Raw genomic sequence first — 27,082 nt, 5'->3', positions numbered from 1 at the left:
ATATGACTTTAGCCTGTCAATTGTATCTCATATCGTGATCATATTAATCTACAAATCTTTTCTTGAAAAACTGAGTTAGATTCACAAAACAAATGATTACTATGTAATCCATTTGAGCACGGCCATGTATTTTCTAAATTCTCCCTCTTCAAGAGGCCAAGACACATTCCTAATTAAATAGGTAGACTCAGTCCAATCTTGTGGCAACTAAAGCTCTCAGTCAACTCATGAAGCAACCGAGAAATACCCTTTATAGTCTCTAGTACGTTACGGCTAGACGTTTGAGTGTACCACAGCTAAATCAATCATTGAATGGAATCAGTGTTCCACTCATGTCAAAGGAATCCACTAATATATCCGGAAGTTCTATACTTGAACTTCAAAGTAGGTCTATAGTTCGATCATGCATCATTCATGCATACCCATGTGATTGACCGAGCTTCACTACGCTCCTATAGCCCATGAAACTGCGCTATCCAATCAATCTTACATGCTAGTCCATTTTATGAAATCATTTATGTCCACTTTAATGATTCCGAACTAGGAACTTAAATAATGTATTATGAATTTAGTTCACCTGTGGGGTTTCATTCACCAGGTCATCAACCTGATGAGCCCATCAATTCATAATTATTTTGGACATTTTATTTAATATCAAAAAACCATAATTAAATAAGATTTGAAACTTTGTTTCAATTGATAAACATAATTTTGCAAGTTAATGTATTACTTATGTGACATGTTTTCTCAAAACATACACAACTTAAATTACATAACTTGCTACAATCCAATAATCTTATTATGACTCTCATACCTTGATCATGGAAGGGGTTTAGTAAGTAGAGTTCATGAGACATTTTCACAAACATGAACTTTGCAATTTCTAAATTTTATGATCATATTCATCTCCATACATTAAGAATTTTCCTTCGTCCTTTTGCAAGGAACTTGGAATTTTCTAATTTGTATTCCAACGTTACATTGGATTTCGATTGAAATCTATCATCACTTGTTCTTTAAACACGTGAATCAATTAGACGAGTATAGCCCATGACATACATGATGCATCCTTTGAATATTGCATAAGGATCATCACTCAAAACCTTAATTTCATCAACCTTTCTCAAATTATTGAATCATTAAGCAATGTGTCATGTTACATGGGATTGAAACTCTTTCAATATAATGTTGAACCTAATAAGAATCTTATCAATATAAGCTTCTTAACAAGGCTCAAACATCCTTCGAGACCTATCTCTATAGATCTTGAATCCCAAATGTACTCATCATTGTCTTCAAGGTTTTTCATAAAAAATGCATTACCCATCACTTGACCCTTCAAGCAATGAATAATTGCTCTTTGTCTTTGTACTAGACCAAGAAGACACTTCATAGCTCCCACTAAACATCTTGTACACACAAGAGCTTTCCTTTATTTTATGATCGAGAACATCAAACGATTTGATTAACTCACAAAATTAAGAACATTAACTTCCTGATGCTAACTTCAATCCATTAAGGATATTTTATGCATCCCTAGGAATATTGTTTTTCAAAACCATTCTGATTGTATCACATACAAATATTATTTTATGAACTATTTCAAGAAAGAGTTTTGAAATCCATCTACCAAATCTTATAAGGTAAAAATCTCTAAAATATCTTGAATAGATCTTAATTTGCAACGTGACTAATGTAAAGGTTTCATCGTAATCATAGTCATACTATGAATTTGTTGAATCCATTAACAAGTCTTTGCTTTAGTTAGAAAACACTTTTCTTTCTTATTTGTTTTGCTTATGTTAGGTTTCACCCAATTTAGGCAAATTATTCAAGTGTCATACGCTTGCTTACAGACTTAGAATCTATTTCAGATTTCTTGGTTTTAAACCACTTGGAGTCATAACTTGTCAAATCATCTCTATTACTTGCATAATCATCATGTTCCAAAATGAATGTTTTAGAACTCTTAGTCAATATGAAATCATAATTCTTTGGCTAAGTTTTACATATGCTAGTCATCATTGTGGGTTTTATGCAACAATTGAAACTCATACAACAACTTTGTTTAGTTTTCAATGAGAAACGACAATAGAGGATGTGCACTTGGAATGTACTACCTTCGACACATGGTTATTATTCCCATTACACTTAACGAGACCACGCATTGTCATTTGTGACATAAGGTGAATCATGCTCATATTGTTGCTTTTATTCGATTACTTCTCGAATTTCTTCAAGATTTTCGAAATCACTTTTCTTGAACTTTTCTAGGGCTCTCAAATTTTTCAAGATTCTTATACTCCCACTTGCCTTTTGAGGAGGCATATTTAGCATAGGGTGAACCAATCATGGTTTGAACCACGTTTGTTTGTTGCTTTTCTTGAACTCTCTTAAGATTTATACTACTCCCACTTGACCTTTTGGAACAATTTCCATAAGGGCACCTACTTGAGCAACAAACATTTTGTGCTAAGTATGTTTTGTGTAGTAGTACCCCGTGCTCTATATAGGAATCAAACGTGCATTAAACGTTTTAATACAACTTTTATTCCTTGTTTTGTAGAAAGACTTAATAAGAACTTATCTTACCTATATCAGATATGAAACCTTTTCTACATTTTGATTTGACCTATGTATCTTTGTTTAGTTTTGTAGCTTATCTTAAAAGTATATCCCTTGAACAATGGTTAGAAGATAGGTAATTGACATCCATTATCAAAATATATCTCATATAGATTGATAGCTCCTTTTTACGAATACTTCATAAGGTTTTCTTTCGGAGTTTGTTGTAAAATGATTTCACAACTCTTGGATGTTTATCAAGGTCTTGGCTTTAATTCTCGTTATTACGATCATATCGCAATATTTTGAATGTGTTTCCAAGTACATGTTTTGACTTAATTTTTCACAATTACAAATCATATTGTAATGTAATCATTATCTTGATTGTCAAGTTGATACTGAACTTCACACTTAACATTTTGAACTTTTAAAAATTTTCATTCTTATGCTTCAACTAAGCACAAGTAGTGATCGTATCACAAATGAAGTCATTGCCCGTCTCTAGCCTTTGAACCTTTGGTTTTCTTACATCGATATGTATTCGACCTTGAGTTCGCATCATCACTTCTCTAAATGGTGACTTTGTCAAGAATTTCAAATTAAAATGATATTTACATATATCAATGTATTCATAATCCAATGATATTGAAAGTCTATCCCTTTGGATCTTCCACATGCAATGTTCATTTTCATCCGAATTAATTGACATATTAGAGACAATTTATATATATAGAAGTGATTTAATTATTTATATCATATAGAACTTTAAACCTATTTAGCATTTCAAAACATATTATGACTCAATGAAGCATAGAATAACATTTATTCCACGTTTTTGAATCTTCGATGCTTAGTCATTACTAACATTGAATGGTGTTTTGATAATGGCAATAATGAATAACATTTATTTAATTCCAGCCAGTTAGTAGGTGAGGTGAAATATAAGTTCTACTTGTAAAGTTGCAACTTTTCCTTCCAGACTTGTAGATTCTACTAGTGAAGTAGCAACATTTGCTTCTAAACTTGTAGATTTATTTCTAAAAAGTAGCAATATGCTAAATCAATTTCTATAATATACTTCTTAAATTGGAACATTTCCATTCTTTTACCTTCCAACTGTATGAGGTAGTTTCTAATCAATTGGTATTGGTCCATTTAATTTGAAACATTTGTTGTTCATAACAACTTTTAGCATATAAGTAGTTCTAGGTTTGAGAAGTAGCAACTTGTTTGCATTTCTTGACCTATAGCTTCTTAATGTAATCCTCATATATTCCTAAACCTTTCCCATTTGAGCCACTTAGAACATTTCTCTTAGGTTCAAAATGATGATTTGCTTAACTTCTTTAAGCACTTTTCATGATTTTGATAAGTCTGTTCTATCATTATTCATATAAGAGTTTAATCAACCATTTAACTCTATATGAAGTAGATGAAGAATAGCATCATTTGATCAACTTTTGATCATAGAGATTTCCAATCATTTTCTTATATTCAATCATATTAAAGATAAGAGATTTTATTGGACTTCTATACTTGTGTTTTAGAGGATTTGCACATCCTACCTCATTATATCCCTTGAAACACTTTTCAAAACGAAAATGCATTGGCATTTTACTCAAACATTTTGAATAAAACCAACCTTAGACATGTGACATGTGTAACACCCCCAAATCTCCCTCTACGGAAATACCAATATAATACGTATAATTATACAGTAGAGATAGACTTGGGCGTATTACCGCCGCGTGATTACGCAAGGCTACTCAAACTTACTAAAATAAACTAATACTTTGCAGCAGAAACTCAACTTTCTTTCATTAATACTTATAAAAATAGTAACATTGTTATGAGTACTTAAAATAAACACAAGACCAACATTCCTAAACTAGGTGAAGCAAATCCCGGGACTCCCATATGCTCATTCATGACTCCACCTGAAAATAGTCAACACTGTTTACCATTACGGTAAACAGGGCGAACCAAAACAAATAGGAAATACGGATTAGCAAAATATGCTAAGTACGATAAGTGCAAGATAATGTAAACTCAATTTATTTGCAAACATGCTTTTAAAACCAATTCCAATAAATAATCCAATAATTCCACAACTCATGATTCAAAACCAATTCCAATGATTCAACATTCAAAATAATTGATAAACCAATTCCTTTAAAATCCAATTCCTTTTTGAACCAATTTCTTTAAATCCAATTCCTAACCCAAGTGTGCACACCCCCCAAGCTAGTCTCCTTATATTACAAGGCTATTCTTGAGGAAAAACTAGGTCATACAAAGTCCATAGTCTTATCAATAAACCAAATCCGCATAGTGGGATTACCAACATGCTTATAAAGCATTAATAATAATATTCAATAATGGTTCAATAATAAATTCTTTTAATATCCAATAATTCCAATATAATTCAAACTCCTTCCACATACTTTCAAAATCAAAACCTTTTAAATAAATACTTGAGAATAAAATCCCATATTAATACTTTTCAAAATCAATAACTCTTCCTTGAAAACCTTTTAAAATCAAATCCTTTCTTTAAACACGATAAGTAATTCAAACCATTCAAAAACATGATTTGAAAATCAATCATTCAAAATACTTTTATCAATACCTCCAAATATAATTTATTTCAAAATCATAATTCAAATCAATTTAATTCAATCACCAATCAAATCATATAAAACATGTTATTCAAACCAATCACTTTCAAAGGTATCTAGCCACCTAACATACCTTGATCCTTGCTTAGCTATACACACCAAAAGAACCTCAAGAGTCTTGGTTGAACACACCCTACAAATAAATATAACCTTAATCAATATAAGGTTAACAAATAATTAAAAACCTCCAACTATATGTACATGAACCTTTTAAATTATTTTCTCATAAACATCATTAAATATATGAGTTTATATAATTAAAACTACTCATAATAATTTTATATTAGTCTCCCATAATAATAATAATAATAATAATAATAATAATAATAATAATAATAATAATAATAATAATAATAATAATAATAATAATAATAATAATAATAATAATAATAATAATAATAATAATAATAATAATAATAATAATAATAATAATAATAATAATAATAATAATAATAATAATAATAATAATAATAATAATAATAATAATAATAATAATAATAATAATAATAATAATAATAATTGAATAAGAGAAGAGAAGAAGAAAAGATAAGAAACCAAGGAAAAGAGAAGAATTGGATTTGCGTAGGAAATAATAGGCAGAACGTGCAGAGGCTATAACTCCTTCGATATAACTCCGAATTGGGTGATTCTTGAGCCTAACCTCAAGGATTTTTTTCGAGAGGAACAATCTTCTGTGAAACGTCAATACCCCAAAAACTGACCAGAAGTGCCCGAAAATTGGCTTCAAAGATAAACGGAATGATTTGTGTAAAATTGAGGAGAAGAAAAGAAGAGAATTGGTGTGAAGAATGTGAGAGGTATGAAGGGGTATTTATAGGCTAGTATGAGCATGAATTATGGTAGGAAATATGTGGTCAATAATATTCAAGAATTTATTTGGTATGTTTGTTTGATTGAATATATATTGTTGATTGAGTTATTATGCTATGAGAGTCATCACCAAGTTTAATAATATGTAAATTACGTAAAGTGAAAGAGATTACGCACCAAAACTCTTGGAACGTATATACCTTGAGTATGAACATATGGGGGGAGTTATGGGGTTTTATATTTAACCATAACTTCTAATGGAGTACAGGACGTTGTACATTCCTTTTTATTTATTATTATGAGCTGGAATTCCACCACCTATCTGTGGTTTTGTGCTGGAACAGTTAGCTCCCGTGTTAGTTAACCTCAATTTATTTGGGGGAGGTAGAGTTGGAAACCCGTTCGATGCGTGATCAATGCTAAATAAATTATTTAGTGGTCTAGTTGAAAAGTCTTGTTGAATGTTGTGTGTGCTTGTAAACAGGTGCATTGAGGTAAGTGTGTGTGTTGTTAGGAGAAAGCATGTTAGTGTGTTATTTACGCTTATATACTCAGCTTTTCTGATTGTGTGTGTTTGTGTGTTTGGCCATGTCTTTATCTTGGCCCTATGATGACTCATTTTTAATGGAGAGTAGTGGGGACAAGTAGAGATAAGCTTTTCAGGTATTGAAGCATATTCATGACGGGGCATGAGTGAAGAGCGAATCATGCTAGTTTCCTTTAGTTACGATATGTTTTATGCTTTAATTATTTATGGTATTATTTATATGTGGACTAACGCAAAGATCTGGATTAGTTTGGTTTTAAATAAGGGTCTTTAATGGTTCCAAGTTGTAGGTTTATTTTATTTTACTTCGTTTGACTTTGATTTAACTTTACTTTCGTTTGGTTGATTTCTTAAGTTGACTTGTTTTGAATGATTTTGAAATTAGTCTTCCGTTGTGTGTCTTTGATAATTGTCTTAGCCGTATTGACGGTGGCGGTAATGTCTTAGAATTTCCTATTTCGTATTAAAATGAGAAAAACAGGTATTTTAAAGGAAAGGAATTTCTAGGGTGTTACAATCGGAGTATCAATTAAAACTATATTTAAATATAAAAATATTTTGGTCCATAATTTAATTTTTATTTTATCTCAAATCAAGAACCTTAAAACACTACTATTATTTTTTATCTTTTCTGACTACATATTATATTTTTTATTCAAACTTTTTTTTCCTTTTTTTTTTTTTTTTTTATTTCATATTTCAAAAAATTTCATTCACTAATTATGTTAGGAAGAAAGATTATATTCATTTTTTTTAAACGAATGAATTAAGCTATGAAATTTAGACCGTAATAACTTATCCCTTTCTTCTTACAGGTATTAAAATTTTGTAAATTAATTTATTTGTTTACTTAGTCTAATATCTTCCTTAACATGTGTGCCAAAGGAGTTTGTTGCAACTACATAAAAACGGAGGAAGTGTTTTTTTTTTTTTACAATTTTTCCTAAATTTTGGAAGAAATTATTTTGCGTATATTCTCAATCATTTTTTTTAAAAAAAAATCTACTAAGGACACACTAGAAGATGACACGTGTTGATGAAGACTTATTTTAAAAATATATGGACATACTTTTTGGAGCAAGTTGAAACTGATTCCTTATTACACTTGAAATTTTTTTTGGCAAGACACAATACGATACGTTTACAACTTCATAAAAGATAGAGATTACTTTTGATGGGATATTATGACTTTGACGGTCGGATGTACTCCTTGCAGCAAGTTGAAATTTAGCTCCTTCGTCAACTTAGTTTTTCTTTTCTTTTTTTTTTTTCCAGCACGATGATCAGTTGCTCAGTACAATTTTCACGTAATTTGTTATTGATTGATTATTGATTCCATATATTTTCAAAAAAAGTCTTTTAGTATATATAGTTATTGATTGATTATTGATTCCATATATTTTCACGTAATTTGTTAATTTATAAATACTATTTGAAAAGGAAATTTTTAAATATGTTAAAATAAGAACCTAATAAAACCAGATAACAAACTTTCAAAGACATAATAAAAATATATAACATCAAAGTAGCATATTATGTAGCTATAATTGATTTCAAAATTATTTCAATTAAAATTAGGAAATTTTGCAAAAAAACCACATTTTCTCTCTCTCTCTTTTTTTTTTTTTTTTTTTTTTTTTTTTTTTTTTTTTTTTTTTTTTTTGCATACAACCACCTTTTTAAAAAAAATGTTGCAAAAGACCACCATTTTAAAAATCAAAAGATATAGTGAAATGTGGAAAGAAAATGAGTTTGCAATATATTTGCTTAGAAATTCAATTGTACTTGAGCAACTGGTCATCGTGCCGAAAAAAAAAAAAAAAAAAAAACCCTAAGTTGACGAAAGAGCTAAATTTCAACTTGCTGCAAGGAGTACATCCGAGCGTCAAAGTCATAATAACCCATCAAAAGTAATCTCTATCTTTGATGAAGTTGTAAACGTATCGTATTGTGTCTTGCCAAAAAAAAAAAATCCAAGTGTAATAGGGAATCGATTTCAACTTGATCTAGGAAGTATGTCCGACTGTAGGCAGTGACAGATCCATGATAGGTTCAAATGAGTTCATTTACCTACTAATTTTTTGGGGAAGTTTTTTTTTTTTTTTTTTTTTTAATAAAAACTGAAAAAGATACAATTTATTTGCATAAATGAAGGAGGAAAACAAGCATAGCTTGTTGGTAGTTTACATTAATTTTGTGTGTCTGGGGCCCTTTAGGTTAACGGTTTGATTCTAGGTACATTCATTTTTTACAAGCTTACTTTCTTTTTCAAAGTATATAAAGATTTGGATTCCCTTTACTTTTTTTCTAATTGTATTCCGTTGTCTTAAGTTATATGATATCCGTTATAATTCGGAATATAAATGTATTTATTAAACTTAAATCATACCTCCTAAGATCTTTTATAATTGCAACATTTGTAATTTTATACTATATTTACACTAGAGCTGATCACACTGAGCCCAGCCCGCTGGCTCAGCCTGGCCCGATTTTGGGCGGGTTTTGGGCAGAATTTTCGGCCTGAAATCAGGTCGGTTCGGCCCGACCTGATTTTAAAAAAGTTTGGACGGGTTTGGAAAATGGATTTTATGCATTTTTGGTTGATATTTTTGGCCCGGTCTGAAATTGGCCCGAAAAGCCTGCATGGCCCGACTAGTTTGGGCATACGTTTTTCGGCCCGAAGCTTGGCCCGACCCGGCCCGAGAAATGGGCAAATTTTTTTATCTCGGCCGGGCCCGACCCGCCCATTGATTACCTCTAATTTAAACACACGTCTTTGAATTTTTTTGTGATTGATACGTTGGAAAAAAAATGATATTGTCAAGTAGAATCTTGTTATATGTCTCGATATATATTTTCATGATATCAACTATTTATCATTTTTATAAAAATATAATTTAAATTATAGAATGTGCATAAACGTGAAATCAACAACGTGGCAATTAAAAACGGATGACCTATATCTTAGTTTTTAACGTTTTAAACCCACATTTTTGAATTCTGGTAATGCCACCGACTGCATGAGTCATAATAATCCATCAAAAATAATCCCTCATTCCCCCTTTTACCTTAAGTTGCAAACATGTCGTATTGTGCGGTGTCGTGAGGTGGCCGACATAACTCAAAGTGTCAATAACCTTTTTCAAAATAATCCCTCATTCCCCCTTTTTCCTTAGGTTTAACTAAGAGTGTCAAAAACCTTTGACATTAAGTATACAGCCACGTGTCACCCCTATGTCAAGAATTGAACTTGGGTCCATTTGAAATTAAATAAAAAGTCATACCATTTTTGCTATCTAATATATGTACTTTTTTTTATTTATTCTTGTTAAATATAGTTAATCTGTTAATGTAGTCCACGAGTGTTGTTTATTAATTTTTCGTATAAATTATTTTATTAAGTGAGAGTGAGGGATAACTCAAGTGGTTAGAGCTTCCCACCCGGTTTCAGGAGATTCTGAGATCAATTTTCACCTTCGCCAAATTGGTAAGTAGAAAAGGGTTCATTTAAGAGAGATAAGGGAAATCCGTCAAATGAGTCCCATGAGGTCTGATCCCTAGACCTCAGGGATACGAGTTGGGAGCAATGTCACTACTCCATGTCTCCATCACCTCAACCTCAACAATTATAATACACTAGATTAAATCCCGTGCAATGCACGGACTTAACAAAATTTTATTAGGAAATATTGATGGGAATAATCTCACCTTTTGAGCGTCGGAGATTATTAATCTCACCTTTGGGATTCGTTTTAATAATCCCACCTTTGCACCCAATCCACTCCTAATGATCCCAAGTGACATGAAACCGGTTGAGTAGGTATTTTTTTTTAATTAAGTTTAATTTACACGTGTCACCACGTGATTGGTCAATAAATAAGTTTTAATTTTAATTTTAATTTTAATTTTAATTTTAATTAATTTAATTAATTATGTTAAAACAACCACCACCATCCCCAGCCACCTCCCCACCGCCAAGACACATCGCCATCGCCATCACCATCATCACCAGGCACATCGCCGAGCCCAGACCATCAGCCGAGACACATCGCCGAGAACACCAGCCAGTCGCCGCTACTCCTCCTACTCAGTCCAGACGACGACGGCGCGAGCTCCAACATAATCGGGAAAGGGTCTTCGAGGGTTGTGGGGGAATCGAAAGGGTCTTCGAGGGTTGTGGGGGAATCAAAACCAACCATTCCGCAACCTTGCTGCCGGAATCGGAACGGGGGACCGAGGCGGAGAAAGGGTTTTCGAGGGTTGGTTTCGAGGGTTTTCGTGATGGTGGAGGGAAGTTGTTGGTTCGGGGGAGGATGGCGTCGGCGCTGGGGAGGCGATCTAGGCGGTCGGTGCTGTGGGGCAGGGGAGTTCGGCGGCGAGGTTGGCCGGAACAGGCGGTGAGGAAGGTGGTTGAGGCTGGTGGGTGATTTTTAATTTTTTTTTTTTTAGGGAGGGTGATTTTTTAATTAATCAATTTATTTCTTTTTTTTATTATTATTTTTTCTTACAAAAGTTAAACTTTTTTTTTTACCAATCACTAGCCAACACGTGTCTGGTAACTTGTTATAATAAGTTCCATGACCGGTTGGGACTATTAGGAGCGAATTGGGTACAAAGGTGGGATTATTTAAAAATATCCCAAATGTGGGATTATTAATCTCCAACGCTCAAAAGGTGGGATTATTCCCATCAATTTTTGAATTATTACAATCTTTGAAAAGTTATACAATAATTTACACAAAAGTGAGAGTTATAATTTCTTTTAATATAAACAAAATTACTTATTTTTATACCAGTTCTTAATATAACAAAGACACCAAGGTTAGTACCATGCAATACTCTCTTAATTACAATTTTACAAAAATTAAATTATAGATCGAGAATCATAACATTTATTATACGCACAAAATAACATGATAATTTTTTTTACCAAAGTTATACCTTAGAACAAAGACATTTAGGCTACTGATACAACACTCTCCCCTTACCAATTTAATTAGTTGACAAACTTTGATCGACACATGGTTTGGGCAATAATAATGAATTACCTTGTATAAAAGGTATAAAAATAAAAGGAAAAAACATTTTGGAGGGAAAACAGAGCATTAGGAAATGACACGTGTCATTTTCTGGTGTTTGTTTTAGTATTATGTTATTGATGAAAACTATAATACGAAGTAAAGAATATTTAATATATAAGTCCGAGGCAATCGAGCAAAACACTAGTTCATCTATATATATATATATATATATATATATATATATATATATATATATATATATATATATATATATATATATATTAAAACTCAATGGGAAGACATGAGCTCGCCACGTGTCATTGTGACTAGGCAGATGACGTGGTGCCATGTCATAGTTGGACTCCAACGGTTTGGTCTTCGGATTCCCTCAATTCTTATAACCCTCAATTTAAGGGGATGTTTAAGATGATTAATCACCATCATTATTGTTTTGATAAGTAACTCTCATAACCCTCCATTTAAGAGAATGTTTAAGGTGATTATTCACCTCCCTTTTAATGCTTTCTTCTTTTATGTTCTTTCATGTTTCTCTATATTATAGAAGAAGCCTTTATTCTGATTTTTATACTTGAAAAATGCATCAAGCACAATAGTCTAAACACATTCTCTATTGGGCATAAGTTACTTGACTCAAATCATCTACCCAAAAGTGTCTTTGTGGGGAAGTGGTGTGTTAACCTTAAGGAATGTGCCGGTGAATACAATTGAGCACATTGGTTGCGCCGAAATTCATTTTCAAGTTAGTGATTTTCATCACGACACACCGATATTATTCCATTGTTTGTGAGATTATCTATTTGATCTTACTTAAATATTTTTATATTATTTGTACTAAACTACTCCTTTATTTACAACAAATGTAACTAAGGGCTTGTTTGACATTGTTTTTTGTTTTCAGTTTTCAGTTTTTTTTTTAAACAAAAAACCAAAAACAGTAAACAAGAAAAAGGTGTTTTCACTTTTCTGTTGTAAGTTTTCAAAATTAGCATGATTTTAATAAATTTGACTAATTTTGGATTCATTATATTACATATATTATACACTTTTAAAATACAAAATACCAAAAAACTGAAAACCACAACAATGCCAAACGAACCCTAATTTAACAATTTTTTTTTTTATTTTTGTATTTTATCACATCTTTTTTTATTATAAATCCTCATTAAAAAAACAAAGAATTGCCCCCATGCAGGATCGAACAACAGACATTCAGTTTTCAAGACTAATGCTCTACCACTGAGCTATAGGGGCATTTTGATTTTGACTCTTGAACAAATACAAAATAAACCAATAAACATTTATATATGTTTTTTTAATTTTTCTACATAATAAAAAATTCTGGGAGAAATTTTGAGCACATAAGAAAGGGAGGAAGAGTGAAGAATCAGGAGAGAGAAAAACAATAGCGAACAAGGGCGGAGGTGGAGGATCGGTGTTTTGTGCGGCGGAGATGGAGAAGATGAGCATTAAACTGCTTAAAATGGTGAAAGAACAATCAGATCTTGAACTCAATCTTCTTCAAGACAGTTTAACTAACATTCGTACTGCTACTTCTCGTCTTGAACTTGCTTCTACTGCACTTCACGACCTCTCTTCTCGCCCTCAAGGTTACCCATCTCTTCTTCTTCTCTGATTTTTATTCAAACATAAAAAAAATTTGATCTTTTTTATGAGAATTGATTTTGATTATTGTTGTTGAGCAGGGAAGAAGATGTTGGTGCCTTTAACGGCGTCGCTTTATGTTCCTGATACTCTTGATGATGCTAATAAGGTTCTTGTTGATGTTGGGTGTTGATCTTAAGTTTTGATGATGACTCAAGGAACCTAAGCAAACCCATAGTAGCTTTAACTTTTGTCTATTAGCTTTGATGTATTGACAAATTTTATATGCAACGAAGTTCTAGAGTCAGAATGGAGCATGGAACAAGGTCTAAGGATGAGCTATGGATGAGCATAGAAGACAATCAGAAGCCAAGTTCCTTGAGTGAGGAACTGAAGCTCCAGAGTCGAAGCTTCACAGTGTGTCAAGGAGTCTAATGTATCTTTACTATTTATTTTAGGCTTCTTGTATTTATGTTAAGTACATGACTAATTGATAGGGTTTAAGTGGATTTGATTTTATTTATTAAAGATTTTATTTTCCATCTTTTAACTCCGTTATTTTCGAAAAATATCTTTTTTGAGTTAAATTATCTTCTTTTTGTTAAAAAGATTTTCTGTTTTAAATCTATCTCATTATTTGGAAAATCTGACTTGGAGAATAATCTTTCAAACGTGTGATTTACTTTGTCAAAGGAAGTTGAGAAAAATTAGGAAGCCGGTAAAACACTTCCTGATAAATCGTTTGACTTGCTGCCCAAGCTCCCACTAACTGCACTTCCTAGTTTCATGGAAGTTGTGGCTTAGTGGAAGTTGAGGCAATCGGAAAGATTTTTAACTTTCCTTTTCTCCTATAAATAAAATCAGTTTTTTGTTGACAAAATACACTTGAGCATTACAATTCTTAGCTTTTCTAAAAGAGTCAAAATCCACTTAAGTCCTTGAGTGTCTTTGTACTTAGCATCTTAGAAGTTTTATCTTGAGTTGTATTGGGGTAGAGTTTGGGTAAACTCTAGAGTGTGTAATTGCTTTGAGTGAAGCAAGGAGAAAGAGAGAGATTCGAGAGCTCGACTGATTGAGGGATCAGTTGAGGGGGAACTTAAGTTCGTAGAGGAACTTGAGTTTAGAGTCTTAATTTGTAATAGGTTGTTTGCCCTATTATTATTAAGAGTTGAGTTTAAAATCCCTTATGGTCGTGGTTTTTCTTCTTGATTAGGGCCAAGAAGTTTTCCACGTAAAATCTCTCTTGCACTTTAAAGTTTTTGTTTAAGTTTCTTTAAGAATTCCGCAAAAATTACCCTAGTTCCTCCACAATACAATTCACCCCCCCTCTTGTATTGTTCATTCGAGTCAACAATTGGTATCAGAGCAAGTTCCTCGAAGAAATCAGGAAATCCTGACGAGTTAAGTTCGTGGAATCAAGATGAACAATCACGAGAAACTGGAAGAAGGTTACTCTACGCAGCGTCCTCCTATGTTCAATGGGAAATTCTACACCTATTGGAAGAACAGGATGGAGATTTTTATCAAAGCCGACAACTACCAGGTTTGGAGAGTGATCGAAGTTGGTGATTTCGAAATTACCAAAACTGCTGGTGAAAATGAGGTAGTACCTAAACCTATGTCTGAGTTTGATAAGGAAGATTTTGAGAAAATGGAAATTAATGCACTTGCTGTTAAATTACTTCATTGTGGTCTTGGACCCCATGAACACAACCGTGTTATGGGTTGTAAAAATGCTAAAGAAATTTGGGATTTACTTCAAGTTACTCATGAAGGAACTAACGAAGTGAAACGCTCTAAAATTGACTTGCTTATGTAAAAATATGAACGGTTTGAAATGCAACCAAAAGAATCAATTCAGGAAATGTTAACTAGATTTACTAACATTATTAATGAGCTTGTCTCTCTTGGAAAGCAAATCCCTATTGATGAGCAGGTCACAAAAGTTCTAAGAAGCCTCCCTCAAGACGAGAGATGGAGAGCCAAGGTAACAGCCTTACAAGAAACAAAGGACTTCACAAAGTTCAATATTGAGCAACTTGCTGGTTCCCTCATGACTCATGAGTTGCATCTAGGAACAAGCAACAGTGAAGGAAACCGAGGAAAAGGCTTGGCTCTCAAAGATGGAGATCAAGAAGACTCTGAAGTCAATGAAGAAGAGGCTGCAATGCTGGTGAGAAGGTTCAAAAGAATGTTCAACCGAAACAACAAGTCAAGAAACTTCACCAAGAAACCCTCTAATTCAAAGGCTGACTCTGGTTGTCACAAATGTGGATCTCTAGAACACTTCATTCGTGAGTGTCCACTTTGGGATACAGAGAAAGGTAAAGGGGAGGCAAAGGAACAAGTTAAGAGCAACTACAACAAAACTCCTTTCAACAAAACAGACATTAGGAAGGCTATGACTGCTGCCTGGGGAGATTCTGAAAGTGAGGATAAAGAGGAACAACCTGAAGAAGAAACAACTCATCTATGTCTGATGGCCAAACCTGATGAAAAAGCTTACAATGATGAGCTTGCTAAAGAGGTATTCCTTGATCCTAATGTACTTAAGACTTATACTAAAGATGCTCTCATTGATTTAGTGTTTGAATTGGAAGATGACTGGACTCACACTAGTATTCGTCTAGGTGAATGTCAAAGAGCTCTCAAAGTCTGCAAGGAACACAGTACGTGGATTGAGAATCAACGAACTGATGTTCAAAGTAGATTTTTTGAACTTTTTGACAAGAATCTTCTCTTAAAAGAAATGAATGAGAAACTCAAGTTTGAAAATATCATGGTCAATGTAGAACTGACTCAATACAAACTTGCTAATGCTGAAGTGTCTCCAAGTTCCTCCTCTGAATCTTTGCCGAAATTTAATGAGGATTTTGAAAAATTAAAATATGATCTTGACGAGTTAAGAATTGAAAAGGCAAAATTGGAGAAGGAACTTGAGCTTCGAAAGGAAAGAAGCATTAGCCAGTTTGGAATTCCTAAGGGGATTGAGAATGCTCAAACCAAAAGAACTGAAGGTCTAGGATTCATACGTTCTAAGCATAAGGGCAAGAAAAACTATGTAGATCTGCCTAGCAATAAAGTATGTACATTCTGTGGTAAAACTGGTCATCTTGTTGCCACTTGTAATAAGAAGGAACAGTCTGTTAGCAAGAATGTTAGGCAAGTTTGGGTAAAGAAATCTGATATTGCTTCAACGTCCAAGGAACCCAAGGAAACCTGGGTTCCTGAATCTAACCAATAAGTTCTTTTGCAGGTCCTAGTGAGGGGGAACAACACGTGGTACCTCGACAGTGGTTGTTCAAAGCATATGACAGGAGATAAATCAAAGTTTCTCTCACTAGAGGCCTATCCAGGAGGAACTGTGACCTTTGGAGACAACAAAAAGGGTGAAGTAAATGCTAAAGGAAAAGTAGGAAGGTCCAGTTCTCATTCAATAGAAAATGTACTTTTGGTCGAGGGTTTGATGCACAATTTGCTGAGCATATCACAATTTTTTGATAAAGGAAACTCTGTAAGTTTTACCTCTGATTCATACAACATCATTAATGATAAAACAGGAAGGGTTGTTCTTGAAGGAACTAGAAAAGGGAACACATACATTGTGGATCTAAATTCTGTTCCAAGGAACAACCTTACATGCTTGAGTGCCATTAATGATGATCCCTTATTATGGCATAAACGTTTTGGACATGCTAGCTTCTCACTCATGGATAAACTTAGAGCAAGGAACTTGGTTATAGGGCTTCCCTCAGTCAAGTTCCTCATACAACATATCTGTGGTGCATGTGTGAGAGGCAAGCAAGTCAGGTCTTCTTTTAAAAGCAAAAACATGGTCAACACCACAAAGCCATTGGAGTTAATTCATATGGATTTGTGTGGTCCCATGCGTGTTCAAAGTAGAAGTGGAAAGAAATATGTTTTAGTTATTATTGATGATTTTTCTAGATTTACTTGGGTGATTTTTCTGTCTAGCAAAGATAAAACTTTTGATGAATTTGTGTCCTTTGCCAAAAGAGTACAAAAGTCAAGTGGAAATCAAATTATCCACATTCGATCAGATCATGGAACTGAGTTTGAGAATTCAATATTCGATGACTTTTGCAAAGAAAATGGCATGGATCATAACTTTTCAGCCCCAAGAACTCCTCAACAGAACGGAGTTGTTGAAAGGAAGAACAGGACTCTAGAAGACATGGAAAGAACTATGCTCATAGCAAGTGGTCTTCCAAGGAACTTCTGGGCTGAATCTATTAATACTGCATGTTATATTATTAACAGAGTTATGATGAGACCAATCATCAATAAGACTCCTTATGAACTGTTTAAAGGCAGGAAACCCAATATTTCTCACTTTCGAGGTTTTGGATGCAGGTGCTTTGTTCATAATAATGGGAAAAGGAACATAGGAAAATTTGATGAAAGAAGTGATGAAGCTGTGTTCCTAGGCTATGCATCAAATAGCAAAGCTTACAGAGTTTACAATAAAAATACATTGTGTGTTGAAGAAAGCATTCATGTGATATTTGATGAATCTAATATGTTTATGAATGTGCAGGAACAAGACAATAATGATTATGAAATTGGTATGATTAGAGACAGGGAAGAAGAGGAAGAAATCTCCAAGCAAACCAAGGAAGTAAGAGAGAAACCTGAGCAAGAACATCAAGAAAATGTTGAAGTTCCTAATCAAGAAACCCCGGAGGAACAAGATCATGGAGAATATGGAAACGAGGAAAATGCAGAAGAAACTGAAGAAGAAGTGCCTCAAATAGGAGTTCCTGCCAGAGAGTTTCAACCAAAGCCATTCAAATACCAAGGCTCTCATCCAACAGACCTTATTATAAGTGATATTGGTAGAGGAACTCAGACCAGATCACATATGAGGAACTTCTGTGCCTTTCAAGCCTTCCTATCCATTATTGAGCCAAGAAATCATGATGAAGCTCTAAAGGATGCTGACTGGATAATTGCCATGCAAGATGAACTCAATGAGTTCGAGAGAAACAAGGTCTGGCATCTTGAAGAGAAACCTAAACACCAAAAGGTTATATGGCTCAAGTGGGTATTCAGGAACAAGCTGGATGAATATGGAACAATTGTAAGAAACAAGGCAAGACTTGTTGTGAAGGGCTACAATCAGCAAGAAGGTATTGACTTCGAAGAAACTTTTGCTCCTGTTGCTAGATTAGAAGCTATTAGAATTTTAATTGCTTTTACCTCTTTTACGGGTTTCAAACTATATCAAATGGATGTTAAGTGTGCTTTCTTAAATGGTTTTCTTGAAGAAGAGGTGTTCGTGGAACAACCTCCTGGTTTTGAAAATCCCCAATTTCCTAATCATGTCTTTAAGCTTGATAAAGCTCTTTATGGGCTGAAACAAGCATATAGAGCTTGGTATGAGAGGCTCTCTAAGTTCCTTCTTCAAAATGATTTTAAAAGAGGTAAAGTAGATAAAACTTTGTTTTTAAAATCTGAAGGAACTGACTTACTAGTTGTTCAAATATATGTTGATGATATTATTTTTGGAGCAACTAACGAAAACTTGTGCAAGTACTTTGCTGAGCTAATGAGTGGTGAATTTGAGATGAGCATGATGGGGGAACTCAACTTCTTTCTTGGACTACAAATCAAACAAATGGAAAGAGGTATTGCAATTCACCAACAAAAGTATGTCAAGGAACTACTGAAAAAATATAACCTTGACCAAGCAAAGACCAACCATACACCAATGGGAACATGCACAAGGTTAGATGAAGATCTACAAGGAACTAGTGTAGATCAAACCAAATACAGAGGTATGATTGGATCCCTTTTATACTTAACTGCTAGCAGACCTGATATTGCATTTAGTGTTGGCTTATGTGCAAGGTTTCAATCTAATCCTAAGGAGTCACATCTTACAGCAGTAAAAAGGATCCTACGATATCTCAAAGGAACTGACCATCTTTGTCTCTTCTATCCTAGAAGTGATACCTTTGATTTAAAAGGTTTTGTAGATGCTGACTATGCAGGAGATTTGGTGAATAGGAAGAGAACTTCAGGAATGGTTCAGTTTCTCGGGCCATGCCTAGTTTCTTGGGGATCCAAGAAACAGAACACAGTGGCCTTGTCAACTGCTGAAGCTGAATATGTGGCAGCTGCTGCCTGTTGTTCTCAAGTACTTTGGATAAAACAACAACTAAGAGATTATGGTATGAGATATAATTGCATTCCTATCTATTGTGATAATACTAGTACCATATGCATTTCAAAAGATCCAGTTCATCATTCTCGTGTAAAACATATTCACATAAGGCATCATTTCCTTAAGGATAATGTGGAAAAAGGCTTAATTAAGTTAGATTTTTGTGAAACTGTAGACACCCATTTGTGTCTCCCCAAAACCAAACCCGATGATGAGTGCCTTTCACGTCGAATCATAATCGAATGAAACGAAAGTGTGGAAAGGTCTAGTGTTGCGGAAAGTTTTTATTTCTTTTCTCTTCTCCCTGTTTTTGAAAACTTTATTTTAAGAAAACAGCCAATCCAGTTTGGTTGGTCCATGATATGGGTCCAATAGTGGTGTAGTTGGATGGGGCTTACAAAGAACTTTCCAACGATATATTATAAGCCCAATTCCGATGAATATTGAGGAAGTTATGGCCAGTTTACTAAACTAGGCCCGGTTTGAGCTTTATGTACGGCCCAATGATCTAGGGGAGGGCCTAATATGATTTATCATTCCTAATGCAATTAGGAATGGTTTTAGTCTTCTAGAATATTCTAGAAGATTCTTTTCATTCCTAATTCAATTAGGACTCTTCAGAGTTTTAATCAAGATCAAATAGCATTTTCAATGGAATTATATTATTTTATCTTCCAGTACGGGAAATTTATCAAATTTTCGAAAACGCTTTGAAATCCAGTTTGGCGTCCAACCCCAGGCCTTGGCGCCTGGAACCAGGATTGGCGCCAGGCGCTAGCCACTGGTGCTGGCGCCAACTAGCTAGGGCTGGCGCCAATGTTGTTTAGCGATCTTCAGACTCTGTTTTGTTAAATTATCTTTTTTGGATGATTTTCTCTATAAATATCGTGTCAAAAACTCCGTTTTCATTCACCAACTCTCTTCATTCACAAGTTCTCAATTACCATTCATCTAATTCTTTTCATTCGCAATTCATTCATCATCTTCATCTTTCATCATCTCAATTTTCAATAACATTAATTCTTTAGCATTCTTTTCTTTCTTCTTTTCTTTCTTGCTTTTTCATACAAAATTCCGCATTCACAAGATCTAGAAACACCTAGCCATATTCGAAGTTGCCTTCGCCCTAGACGTGAAAGGTTTTAATTTCTGAGGGTTTGGTCCCAAATCTCTCTTTCAATTATTTAATTTAATTGCTTTGATTATTATTTTTCCTTGAAGTTACTAACGTGTGTATTTTGTTATTAGAAAGAGGTACGAGGCATCCAAGTAAGTACTTTAATGGTTTAATTGATATTATGATGTAGAAATCATGCTTAGATTGTTATTTTGATTCCTAGTATCATGTTAGGATGTTTTCCTTAATTTGATGTTTAGGGTGACAACAATAAATTCCTAGTATCATGTCTAGGGTAATTTTAATATCAAGTATGATTAAAAGTACGATGCTTCCTATTTTATTCCTAATATTTATGATTGTTAGTATCATTTTAGGGCTAAAGATTTGATTTTTATTATCATGATTATTTATTATGTTGCTTGATATGCATATTATTTTATATTCTTTATTTCTTGATCACCTTTTATTGCATGTTAAAGGGAATTGGTACTTGCAATCACGCTTAATAAGATATTGATAATCTTGTTAGGTTAATTGTGATTATAAATTCAAGTGATCGCCAATAATAGTTTATTTGTGCATTAAATTCAACCAACATAGATAAACAGGTTTAGGGTCAACCTATTGATTGTATGTTAATCAGAAAGCGCACAAGAATACGAGCAGAATAAAGTAGAGGCCTATTATTAGGGCAGGTTCAATCTCTTTTAGGTTGGATTTGTACCATCATCCCCGAACCCTTATTTGGTTCATGACCTTATGGAGTTGACGATCTCTTGGATCGTTAAGGGGTGTAACCTTCACCTCGTGAACGGTTTACAAGTTCCTTAAAAACTTGTTGGCGACTCTTTTGCTCTATCTTCTTCCCTTTTGGACGCCACCGTACTTTAGTGTATGATCACAGTGGGGTTCAAGCTAGTGGGATTTTAAAGTCTTGAAACTATTCCCTACAGTTTTTGGCGACTCCACTAGGGAGGATTTCTATTTTAATTCCTGAATTTATTTCAGCAATAATTTAGAATGAGTGGATGAGACTCGAAAAGTTCTAAGTATTTCATGTGCGTAATTTTGATTAACATTATTGTCATATGCATAAAAAGGTTCTCATTGAAAAGACCATCCGTAATGAGTAAAAAACATAGGATTTTACACGTAGGAAATTTGAGAAATGTCTTTCACAACTAGGACTGAAATAACACCGCGCGAAACTGGATGATTTTATTGAGCACAGAAAGCTGCTGAGGCATGAGGGAAGTAGCGTCAGGGGCCAGAGCTTGGCGCCAAACTTTTAGCCGTAGCGCCAAACGCCAGTATTGGTGCCAGGCGCTACAGTTAAAAGTTGGCGCCAGTCTCTGTTTGCTGGCGCCAATTTCCCCCAATACCGAGCCAGAAATATGCGTTCTAATTTCGACCGGTTTTTCGTATTGTTTGCTCGATCCTACTTCCTGATTGAATTTTTTCTCACTTTTCTGAAACCCATATGTGTTCTACATATGGACATAACCTTCTAGAAATTCATTCTCTATCTACCCAATTGAACGCTCCTGGCAACAAAGGGTACATCTGAGATGTTGAATTCACCAAACCATGGAAGTGAGTTTTTTCTAAAAACTCGCGGTGTCCCATCCACACGCGCTAACCCTTCCCGGTTAGGCTTCTGCGCGGTGCATCCGGACAATTAACCATGGACCCTATTTGACTAAACCATATCCTGAACTTTAGAGAACTAGAGCTATGGTTAGGTTGCGAACTCATTGCATCATATTATGCCTACTTGACTAATTGTGCATTATTTGTTGTGCATATATATCCTATGCTTCTCTTAACCGTTTGTTGATTTGTGTTGAGACTAAAATTAATGACTTAAAGAACTTTGCCTAATTAATTAATTAATTAATTAATTAATTTGAGTCAATAAAGTCTATTTTTTTTTAATCGGGATTGACCTAGTACGACTTTAGGCGTACCCCAGTTGACTAATAATACCGAAAACAGTCCCAGACCGAAGCTCCAATATTGGCGCCAAAGTCTGAGCTGTAGCGCCACAATATAGTGTGTAGCGCCAGACATTAACTAAATTGTCTGGCGCCAACCACCATATTGCGACGTTAATCCTGTCGCTTGGCCGAAAGTTCGGATTATTTGTCGAGTCATCACCTAATGTCTAATTAATCAGTTTTCTGTTTAATTCGGTTAATTTTGCTGACAATAATGCTTAATTGAATTAATGTTCGAGTCTTGGTCACATAGTCTAGCCACATGGTCATGACACGAGTCTTAATATGTCACCTACACTCACTAATCTTAGCACACACTTTGAGTGCACATCACCATGACCATGTCGTAGGTCCATGCATGAGTCGGTCTTTTCCGTCATTTGAGTTGGGGGGTACATTCTACCCCTAATTCTTCATATCCCTCCACCTCCATCATTTTTTTCTTTTTTCACTTTCTATTCCAATTTTTCTTCACCTTCTCCATCCATTGCATGTTGAATAAAGTTTGAGTCAATAATTAACAATAAGTATCCCCAAATTCCTTCTCCACAGTACTTGGTCGAGGAGAGAAGGGCGATTAATCAAGGACAACCTCTTTATTCAAGTCTCGCTTTTTGATAAACCGATTCGTCAAAAGAGGAAGGCTAAGAAGGTAATGGCAACTCAAGAAGAAGTCAATGATCTTAAGAACCAACTGGCTACTGTGACTGAGACACTGAAACTTCTCGCACTTAGGGTCGATGATCCCGTGAAGCAACAACAGATGGATCTCATGGAAGAGAGTCTAAGCAAGCTATCTAGTGACTATAAATTTCAGGGCATGAGTTCACAAGGGGTCTCGCTGGACAAAGAACTTCTTTCGCATAAGTTCAACGCCACTGACATCCCAAAATTCAAGGCAACAGATAACCCTTACTTCCATTTAAGAGCTTTTGAAACCATAAGCATTAAGGGTATCGATAAGAAGGTTTTCCCCTATCTGTTCCCACTATCTCTCGAAACTGTTTGTCAACAATGGTTCTTTTCTCTCGAGAAAGAAAAAACCTCTTCTTAGGAGTCGATAACAAACGCTTTCATAGATAGATATAAGTGCAACATCCAAGACGAGACGGACCATAGACAACTCGAGATGTTAAAACAAAAGGAAAACGAAGGGTTCACGTCTTTCTTCAATAAATGGAGGGAAACTTCTGCTAATATGGACAAGGCTCCTACCGAAAAAGAATCTGTGAGGATGTTTATCAAGAATCTCGAAGGGAAGTATTCAAAGCACTTAAAGTACCAACACAACTTGAATACTTTCAAAGCTGTTTATAATATAGGCATTGACATTGAAGATGACCTTCTGAAATATAATAGTGCAAGAGGAAAGAAGAGCGACCATCCTTCTTCTTCCTCTAATGAGGTACATGCTACAAACACCTCTAAACCACGAATCCAAAGATCAAAAAGGGTGTTCACTCCACTTGGTATAAGTTATGAAACGGCTTTCGAGAAGCTACATCACAAAGGACTAGTCATGCCCATAGGGCCCATCAAAGATCCGGTTCCAGAAGCTAGGCCACCTAAGTGGGACCCTAATAAGCACTGCAAATATCATCAAGGAAAAGGTCACGACACTGAAGAGTGTTGGAAACTCAAAGAAGCTATTCAAGATCTGATCGATGACAATGAAACTTCCGAGATTCTAGCCATCGAAGATGACCAAGCATCCTTTGATCCATCACTTCTTATCACACCTGTAGGAGAGCCTATGATCGAGCAGCTTATATGACCTCTCTCGATGAAGTGGCCATAATTGAGGAGGATGAAAGTCTTTTCTTAGATAATACCAAGGAAGACTCGTCAAGTCTAAAAGAGGAAATTTGAAAACTCCAAGATGTCATTTCCATGCTCTTGAATGTGGTAGAAGGATTAGCAAATCGGGTGATGGCCATTGAACAAAATTCTCGCCAAGGGTTTAATGACGAACTCAATGCTCCTAAGCCACAAGCAAAACGGACCATTGAAGAATACACACCAATAGGAATGACTTACAATGAAGCTTTTGACTGTCTTCACGACCAAGGTCTCATTCACTCCATTGGTCCCAGTCAAGACCCTCCATCTGAAAAACGTTCTCCTAATTGGGATCCAAATTCCTATTGACGATATCATAAAGGTCGCGGTCACACTACTGAACAGTGTCTCGCCCTCAAGGATCGTGTTCAAGACTTCATTGATTCAAATCTCCTTCATGTTCCTCCGCGCGACAAGAAGGCCAAGATTAGTAACAATGGTAACAGTGGCTGTAAATGGAAGAAGAACGACTATCCTTCTTCTTCCAAAAACACCTACTCTAGTAATAGTGTTGGTACTTTCGACCTTAGTGAGATCCTAGCCATGGGTAATCGAAAGCAACCAAAAAGGGAATTTACCCCTATTGGAACTAGCTACGATGATGCTTTCAATCGACTCCATGCCAAGGGAATCATTACTCCCATAGGACCTATTAAAGATACCCCACTTAAGAAAAGATTTCCTAGTTGGAATCCAGACGAACACTGCAAGTACCACCAAGGTAGGGGTCATACTACTGAGAGCTGTTGGAAGTTAAAGGAGGCCATCCAGCATTTGATTGATAACAACAAGCTTCCCATACCTCCAGTTAACAAGAAGAGTGAGTGATGATAAGGGAAGCAACACAAGACAAGAGACGAGCTTCAACGACAAGATTTTTATGACCTTTTTTTCTATTTTTTTTTTCATTTTACCCCTTCCCCAATAAGTCTAGCATAGGCACCTTTTATTTTCTTTTAGATTAATTTTGTAGATTTTTCCTTTTTCCCTTTTAATAAAATAAGCATTTATTCCCTTGCATATGATCATTTCATTACATTGCATTCACAAAAAAAAAAAAAAAAAAAAATGTCGAATTAAGCACAAGGTATACCAATGATTGGAGGCAACCCTTGTAGCCACATCATATCTCCTTTCGCCCTTCAATTATACAATCCTTTCTTCAAAAACCACTTTGAGCCTCGTCTAACGATAGACCCTTCTTTTTTCAACCTACATCTACCTAACCTTGGGATGGGATGGCGTGCAACTTATGCAATTCTAAAGAAAGCTTGAGCAAATTCAAAAGAAAGAAATAGCAAAAAAGAAGCAATAATAAAAAACGAAAACAAGTGTACAAAAGGGTAAGTGTTCCAATGTCTTTGATATGAAAGTATCTTCGATAAGAACATGTCTCAAATTGCGTCTCTTATCGAGTGCTCGGTACCGTGCCTGAGAAACATGAATGCCAAGTGAGCGATAGACCGCATGATCGGGATTGCCCACACTTGCAAAAGTAAAATAAATTCTAAAGCAAAAAGAGCTAGTATTATACAGTTGAAAAAAAAATTGAACAGCTGCTGATTCTAGTCAAGCATTACAGCTTGAATTGGTGCTGGTGCACTCCTGTAAGAGTTATGTTACATAAGCAGAATCTTGACAATTATGTTGCCTCCCTTCTTTGGTCTCTGTCTTGGCTGCTCGTGACTTCCTTTATGTCTTGATTATCCTCAATGTAACAAACTAACTTGATTTGTTTCATTCTAAGTTAAAGATTGTTGTATTCTTTCTTCAAGAAAAAAAAAAAAAAAAGATTGTTGTCTTCATCTTCATTGTACTGCCTGTTGGGCCGGTGGCTACACCCTCATAAGTTTATGGTGTTTTAACTGTGTAGTGCTTTTAAATTCAAAGAAAATTTGGGGGGAGAACATTTTAGCATGTCAGTTGGAGCTAATCAATCTTATATTGTTTGGTAATATTCAGGTTGCATCAAAGAAGAATATTATAGCCAATGAAGCCGGAGTCGTACTACAGGCCAGGTTAAAGCAGGTGGCACCAAGTTCATGAGGATCTACTAGTAACTCAGTTTTGTAATTTGGCTTTATGGATCTTTAGAAATCATAGTTTCAGATTTGATTGTGTAAAATATTGCACACGAAACCAACTTTTGACTAATATTGAGCGTAATTCACTCTTGTTTGGGAAAAAAACTCAACTTGTAATCATGTAACTGTGTTGTTGCTCTAACATCTTCACCGCAGTCTGCAAGGCGAAGCGTAGTGGCTGCAACATACATTGTTTGTTCAATTCATCAATTGTCACAGGAATGGGCGGGATTTATGGGAAGGGACCATTTATTACTTACAGTATTAGCTAGAGTTTGGCCAAAGATGGATGGCATGGCTAGAGCCTAGAGGTTATGGCCGAATTAAATTAGTTTAGAGCTCCTTATTTGAAAATCAAGGACACATACTCATATTTATAAGGACAAACTGTATAGAATAATTAGACCTTTATCTGGTCTTCTAAAAATATATTGACCTTTAGATTATTCTAAAATAACGTGACCTTTAAGCAGCATCAGCTCAAAATAAAGTGTGGCCTGTTAATAATTGGGTTTTTTTTTTTTTGTAATAATTTGATTATGATACGTGTTGCATTATGTTTGGTAGTTTTTTTTTTAAAAAAATATATA

The 27,082-nt window shown here is 34.7% G+C and overlaps 1 protein-coding gene and 1 non-coding gene across 2 annotated transcripts; one reads left to right on the top strand and one right to left on the bottom strand.

The window, feature by feature from the left end:
• The first annotated feature begins 12,129 nt into the window (after positions 1-12,129).
• LOC145559248 (prefoldin subunit 5-like) lies at positions 12,130-26,454 on the top strand. Its single transcript, XM_081620686.1, has 6 exons — positions 12,130-12,138; positions 13,027-13,270; positions 13,367-13,451; positions 17,448-17,488; positions 19,610-19,623; positions 26,338-26,454. Exons 1-6 carry the CDS (start codon positions 12,130-12,132, stop codon positions 26,452-26,454), a joined length of 510 nt encoding a protein of 169 aa, XP_081476812.1.
• On the bottom strand, positions 12,843-12,914 carry TRNAS-UGA (transfer RNA serine (anticodon UGA)). The gene has a single exon. It is a non-coding gene; the product is annotated as a tRNA-Ser (tRNA).
• Positions 26,455-27,082: the final 628 nt, after the last annotated feature.

The sequence above is a fragment of the Chenopodium album genome, chromosome 9 (genome assembly GCF_948465745.1).
Source record: "Chenopodium album chromosome 9, dcCheAlbu1.1, whole genome shotgun sequence".
Classification (NCBI taxonomy): Eukaryota; Viridiplantae; Streptophyta; class Magnoliopsida; order Caryophyllales; family Amaranthaceae; genus Chenopodium; species Chenopodium album.
The sequence above is the reverse complement of the archived record's forward strand: the minus strand, read 5'-3'. Positions and strand labels throughout refer to the sequence as shown.

Bases quoted from the DNA above. Each gene is read 5' to 3' on its own strand.
- LOC145559248 (XM_081620686.1), top strand. The intron at 13,271-13,366 runs GTTACCCATCTC...GTTGTTGAGCAG, and splicing joins CCTCTCTTCTCGCCCTCAAG to GGAAGAAGATGTTGGTGCCT. The intron at 13,452-17,447 runs GTGTTGATCTTA...AAGGAAGAACAG, and splicing joins AAGGTTCTTGTTGATGTTGG to GACTCTAGAAGACATGGAAA.